General features: G+C 40.5%; 1 protein-coding gene across 1 annotated transcript in view; it reads left to right on the forward strand.

Moving 5' to 3' along the window:
• TRIM66 (tripartite motif containing 66) overlaps positions 1-7,139 on the forward strand; it is a 96,707-nt gene that overhangs the window by 48,544 nt on the left and 41,024 nt on the right. The window contains exons 7-12 of the mRNA XM_025197411.1: positions 453-585; positions 1,630-1,746; positions 2,439-2,553; positions 3,587-3,733; positions 4,170-4,287; positions 6,263-7,139. The exon at positions 6,263-7,139 is cut by the window's right edge and continues 40 nt beyond it. Of these exons, the coding sequence (XP_025053196.1) occupies positions 453-585; positions 1,630-1,746; positions 2,439-2,553; positions 3,587-3,733; positions 4,170-4,287; positions 6,263-7,139 (1,507 nt within the window). The remainder of the gene's footprint in view (positions 1-452; positions 586-1,629; positions 1,747-2,438; positions 2,554-3,586; positions 3,734-4,169; positions 4,288-6,262) is intronic.

Consider the following 7,139-nt stretch of genomic DNA (forward strand, 5'->3'; position numbering starts at 1 on the left):
GACTTTGAATTAATTTAATTTTATCTGTATTACTGAATGCAATGAGTTTCCTAACTGCAGTATCAGTGTTGCCAAGCCAAAGGATTAAAAAAGTACGTGTCATCACTACAATCATGAGTGACTTAAAACTCAGTTTTTGAATTCTGTTTCTTTGCCACCTTTTTTCTGAGTCGTTAGGGTATGCTCATGTAATATTTTCAAGCTTGACTATACACCTAGTAGGGCTGTATGTGAGTGCACTTGTTTTGTTCTGTTTCTTTTAAAGAATGCTCAGTCTCATGTAATCACATGGCTGTAGCAGCTGGGTCTTTAAAATTAACACCCAGAAACTTGCATTAAAATTATGAGATTTTATCTATCCATTGTGATAGATAAAAGGTAGAATAGGACCAGCTTTGCTGAGCTTTAGGTGCAGTTCATGTCCAGTGACTCCATTGCCTTATATTCTCCAGGAACTGAAGGGAGAGCAAGTGAATTTACTTTGTGTTGTCCGATGCACAGTCAAGAGCCCCTCAAACTCTTCTGTGAAACCTGTGATGTTCTTACTTGCCGCAGCTGCCTTCTGACAGAACACAAGGAACACAGGTATCAAATATGAATTAATTGCTGTCCCTATTTACTCCCCACCTAAAAACGTAGTCAGCTTGTAGTTGAAGTTTCTTAACTGCATTTCCAACACACATTTGAAAAGCGAGGAAATCAGATGTTAATGTAACTTGGACAGACACACCAAGCTGAGTTATCAAGCCTTGCCCCTGAACAATATGATATTCAAACACACTCACAGACTCTTTACCTCCTCAACACACACTGTTCTAACTCCAGCATCTATCCAGCTATCCTTAATGCCATCTGAACATTCACAGGTGTGCATCAGCATTTCCAGTGGTGCCCATATTGTACTTACATATGCACATTGGCTATTACAAGCGCCCAGGTCCCTGCTTCTCTTCCCACTACTCACCTATGGTATCCAGCTATTCATAAACGCACAACCTGAATTTTGGCTTCAGCCTAATTAAGATATTTCTCTAAGAGACATTATTTAATTGTTTATGATGTGTCATTTTGCCTAACAAGGAACTCTGAGGTCAAATGTAATGTTGAGGATTTAACTGGGATTGTTAGAATGTGAGTGCGAATGCTGTGGGAAGGAGATTTTTGTCAAATTAGTCTGTGACCTGCATTTGGATAGTAATGTTTGGACAGCAGTGGATGGGATGTGAAGGGATATAGTAGGTGTATGATGGGAAGAGAAGCAAGGAAGATGGGGTAACACAAGAATTGGAAAATGGCTAGGGAGTAAATATGGGCAGCTAAAATGACTTGCCCAAGTCACAAGTCTGTGTTTGTGCTGAGGACCTGGGTGTTTGTAGTAGCTAGCGTGCATGTGTAAATACCAGGTGGGCACCTGTTGAAATTCTGTTGAACATTTGTGAAAGCTCAGGTGGTGTTAATGACACAATGAGGTCCACTTGGACACTGTCAGAAAATGTTAGCATTGTTCAGGTAGTAGTGTTCAGGCTAGTAACCTGCAAGGTTTCATAGCATAATTTTTCTTTCATGGTGAATAATTTATGAACAGGAGCCGGAGGCAAAACTGTGTGAAAACTTGCCTTCCTTTTCCAGGTTCAAGCATCTTGAAGAGGCCTTGCAAAATCAGAGAGTTATTCTGGAAAATGTAACAGCAAAAGTAGAAGAGAAAAGAACTGGGATTCAAGTCTCAGCAAAGCAGATTGAAGACAGGTAATTGTTAAAACAGTTACTTCATGGAAGTTAAGCAGACAAAGATGCCATGTCTTTGTACTGCAGAAGTGTGCGAGGCCTTGGGGGCATGGGCCCATTGGTTGTAGATTTTGATGATTTCTTGCTATTGTTGAACTTAAAACAAGAAGAAATCAGAAATACTCATAACAAAATCTGGAAATATGTTCTCTAAGAAACCAGCAAACAAGAAAATACTGCCATAAACTAAATGGTCTGTAGGTAAAAAATTAATTACATAAACTTATCAGTTATTCTTCCTGTATTTGTGTGATGTCAGTGGAATAGAAGAAGAGTTATAGAAGTTTTAAAGTCTTCAAACCATATAAATCCCCCTGTACTGTTATTGTAATGTAGACTCATAATTCTTCTGGAAGCAATTTAATTCAGACTGTCACTTAGTTTGCTTATCTGTTGTTAACTGCTGTCTGAGATATGGGAGGGTTTCTTGACTTGGTGCTTGCCTTTGTTAAACAGTTTTAGAAAAAAGCTTTTGAGAGTCTGATCCAACTCCTTTTCACTCAGTGGGAATCTTTTGATTGGCTTCAGTGGGAACTGGCTCTTAGTCCTTTTACAATACTCAAAAGCATTTTCCTTGTAATTAATAAGTACAAGACACTGGATAAATGGAATGTTGATTAATTTATCCAGGTCCATTTATACTTTACTCACAGGCTATTTGAAGTAAAACATTTGCACAAAAAAGTAGAAAATCAGATCAAAATGGCCAAGATGGTTGTGATGAATGAAATCAATAAGCGAACAAATTCCCTTCTAGAACAACTTGAGGTAAGTGAGGGTGATGTTACTGATATTGAAAAGTTGGCTACTAAAGGATCTTATCTGCCATCTTTTTGGCAACTTAAATTTTAAGGCTAGCCAGTATAATGAACATGCCTGTGGAAGTTCCAGTGTGTGTCTGTTTTAGTTTTGAGGGAAAAAGAAAAAATATTTCTATGGGACCAGAGGAAGAAAAACAACTGAAAAATGGCGTATTATTTACTGTCTCTGGGCTTGGCAAAATGCACAGAATCCACAAAATGGCCACACTTTCTTTTCTAGTATACAAATATAGAGTTTTATAAAGACATCTATTTTTTCTTGTTGGAAATTAGACTTACTGTTTCACTTTTCTGGAAGTGGTCTGCAATTTGGTGTTCTTCAGGTTTAAATATATGGGACCTTATTTTCAGTTGTTCTGAGCACACAAACTCCTATTGAAGTTAATGGGAGCTTTTGAAAATCAGACCTTGAGTGTAATGGTTGGGTAGTCATAGGTTGGGCAATCAGAATTTGCAAGGAGGTTTTGAAAATGTTGATAATTGTGTTTGACCTAGCCATGAATAAGCAGTCTTGCAATAAAGGAAAGCTTCTCTGTATTGCCACCGTAATATCACTAAATGTTAAGGTGATTTGTTAGGATTTCAGGCATCTTGACAACAATGGCCTTTGTCTAAACTATCTATAGCTGCAGTGGAACTGCTTATGGGCTAGCAGCTAAATATATGCTAAAGTGCTTTGCTGGTTCAGTACCAAAGTAAGAGAGAGACTGGAGCTAGATCGGTACACTCTGGCCCTGATATAGCTCTACAGTCAGTTTCTTGTCTAGTTGTTGCTCCCATTGAATTCAGATTGGTCTGTTGCAGAAGGCAAAACCCATCTCTGCTATCCCTTTTTGCTTGTTGTTTCAAAGAAGTTTCATGAGTTTCAGCAAGTGCTTATCCAGGCAGTGACTTTCATGTACTCTTTGTGTGTCCAAGTATGCCTAAATGATGCTGACAGTTACATACAGAGCATACTGGTTTTTTTTTATTATTACCAGAGAATCACAAGTGAAAGGAAGCAGAAACTGGAGCAGCAACTTCAAGGCATCGTTGTTTTAAACCGGCAGTTTGAACATGTGCAAAATTTTATCAGCTGGGCTGTATGTAGTAAAAACAACATTCCATTTCTCTTCAGTAAGGAACTGGTAAGAATAATACTGAGGTAAAATTGTGCAGTGGGTACAATTAAATGAGGGTCAGATAGAGGAATGGAATTAAAATTAATAGAATATCAGAAAGAAAAAAGATAGGAAGTTTCACAGAGCTACCCTGAATTGTATGAAACTAAATCAGGGACTGAGGAGCCCTAAAGAGATGGAAACCTGCAAGGCATCCATAACATGAGATTGGTGAGCTAGAGTGACTCCAGATTCAAACTAAGTCTCTCGTTCCTTGCAAATAAAAACTGTAATAGAAAATGTTTTGTGGGGCACATGAATGTCAGCTGGGAGTGTCAGCTGCAAGTTTAATCATTAGTCCATATTTATTCCTGACCAATAGCCACTGTAAGGTTGTGATGATTTCTGAACTCTAATGATTTTATATTCACCATAAAATGGTGGTTCTTTGATTTGTCACCAGATTGTGTTTCAGATACAGCGTTTATTAGAGACAAATTGTAGCACAGATGTCGGCCCTCCTTTGAAGATCAGATTCACTTGGGACCCTTCTTTCTGGACTAAACAACTTTCCAATTTAGGTAAGGAAAACAAAGCAGCATTCTAATGGCTTATTTGGTAAGTGCTTAAAATTGTACAAGAAAGAGACGAAGGTAAAAAAAAAAAAAAAGGGTCCCTGGCCAAATGAGCTTTTTTTAGCTTAATTAAGAAGTTGTTCAGGGATCAATAAATGTGAACTAGTTATTGGACATGGACACTGTTTCATCACCTGGAATACTTAGAAGTGAATGAAGGGCACAATGTAAGCTTTAAATATCCCTATACTGCAACTTGCAGTGTATGATCTGTTTAAAAAAAGTGGAGGTGTTCAGATCTCTAGATGTAAAATACTTAAACACAATATTCATTAGAGTAGTATATAATCAGCTGAAAATATGAGGTGCCCAAGAGGTGATTCTGACTTGGTTAGATAAGGTTAGGACAAAATATGAACCTTTGGTCATGGGGATCCTTTGCAATAATAAACTACAGAACTGAAGTTACTTTGGCTTGGTTAAGACTATGGGCCTCTGCAAGTTTCACCAACAGTGGTTAAAGAACAGAAACCAACCAACTCACAGTGCAAAGGACTATAAGATACAGGGGTGCTATGAGTTCTGTAGAAACGGTCCTTTGTTTTATTTTGCAAGTGTTCTATGTTAAGCTTTGTTTAATTAGGCACTGACATTTCAATTTATTCAATAATATTACCAGCCATTTGTTTTGTGATCGTGTCCTTATTATTTGCATATTTACTCTGACTGGAAAATGGCCTAAAGGTAGATGGACCTGTCCATTCATTAAATTTGAATTAAGAATTGTATTAGAGTACATACACACTGCCACAACTAAATAAAGGCATTTATCAAGTTTCAAACTTATACCATATTTGATTGAACATAAATATATACTATTACATAGAAATTACATGTACTGTAGTAACACTTGGCAGGCCTACAGACATTAGGGGTTGTGATTGAACACATAGTGCTTTATACAAAGTGCCATGAGTTAGAGCCCCCTGCCTCAACCCAACAGACATTTCCCTGTTGGGTTGGTGGGGCAGTGGAATTGAGCCCACCTGCACCAGCCCTCCTGGCCAGCAGGTGGGGGCACTTAAGTAGCCTCTGAGGAGGCTGTCAAACTGCCCCTTTCCCTAGCTTCAGAGCTCCCAGTAAGGGATGGAGGGAAGGGAGCAGCACCCAGCTGCTGGCTGTTTTGCCTGGCCTGAGCTGGAGTGGGGAGGGGGGGTGGAATGGAGCCCCCTCGCCTCAAGGGCCTGGTCCAGCTCCCCCCAGTACCGCAACTGGGGTAGCTGTGGAGGGGAGCTTGAGGAGAGGGGTCTCCATTCCACCCCTTCCCCCTCTAACTCATGCTGGGCAAAACAGTTGGCAGCTTAGTGCTGCTCCATTCCCTCCCTTCTCCGCTGACAGCTCTGGAGTGGGGCTGGGTTGGTATGCACCAGCCCAGCCCCACCCTTCATGCAAAAACTTAACCCTCAAGGGAACACAAGTTCCCTAAGGTGCTCTGCTTTTGAGTACCTTAATCTAGTAGCTGATTTGACGTGGGTTAATATTTTGCATGATCAGCCATTTAAAAAGTACTCTTCAGCCTTGCATGTGTGTTATGTCATGGCACTTTCAGGGGTCCAATCATGCAAAAAATGTCATTTGTGTAAGCATCCTTGATGTTCGTGCCAAACTGAGAAGTTTGGCTTTGCCTGATTTGTTAAATACTGTTTTGAACAAAACTAGCCCTGATTCTTCCCAGTTAGTGGCATCTTTGTACCAGTGCAATGACCTTCCACCTGGCCAATCAGTTTAGGAGTTCCTGGGTAGAATGGAGATTGTATAACAAGTTTATATGATCTCCTCCTGTTCCCCACATAGTGACACAGATGAGGCAGGTCAAAAGCTCTCATCCTCCTTTGCTATAGGCCATACCTATAGCATATACCTTCAGAGAAAGTTTAACTGAAGATTACATTTACTGGGTTTTTTTGGTTTATTTTTACAGGAGGTTTAACTTTGGAAGGTGGACACATCTCTCATTCAGATGTCCCAGCCTATGGGAGTGCTCAGGGATTACGCACCCCATTGTATCATTCACCAGTGCCACAGCTCGAGCCTATCAGTAATCATTCACATCAGTTTCCAGTCCCTGTTCAGTGCCCTACACCAGTATGTTGCTCACATTGCCTCAATGTACCTCACATGAATAAAGGTCCACTTCCACATCAAAGCATGAACCATCACCAGAATTTTAGACAACTTCCTGAAATGCAGTCGCAGCAGCATTTTCCACTGCAATACAACATACAGCAACATGAAAAAGAGCAGAGGTGTACTCCACAATCTTTGAAAATCATGCAGTCTGATCTAGAGCAACAGTCCCAGCCAGAGCCAGAGAACATATCTGTACGGATGGGAAAGCACTTGCAGGTACAGCAGCTGCAGCAGACTACACCTTCAGTTTATACCATTCCATCACAAGATGTCCAGCAAATTCATACCAGCCATGCACAGCAGTTGCACAGCCAGCCTAGTCTGCAAACTCCAGCTGTTCAAGTGCAACTTGGTCATCCCCAGAAGCTGAAACTTAACCACTTGCAGCAGTCACAACAGCAGCAGCAGCAGCCGCCACCACCACCACCACCACAACCATCCCCTAGTTCAAGTCAGAAAGAAAGCACCCATGAACAAGTCATACAGCAGAGTTTGGATATCATGCACCACCAGTTTGAACTGGAAGAGATGAAAAAAGATTTGGAGCTTCTTCTCCAGGCTCAAGGACAACCAAGTTTGCAGCTGAATCAGACCAAACAGCCTCAGCATGTTCAACAAACCATTGTTGGACAGATAAACTACATAGTGAGGCAACCAGCCCCGGTTCA

This window comes from Alligator sinensis, unplaced genomic scaffold (assembly GCF_000455745.1).
Source record: "Alligator sinensis unplaced genomic scaffold, ASM45574v1 scaffold502_1, whole genome shotgun sequence".
Lineage (NCBI taxonomy): Eukaryota > Metazoa > Chordata > Crocodylia > Alligatoridae > Alligator > Alligator sinensis.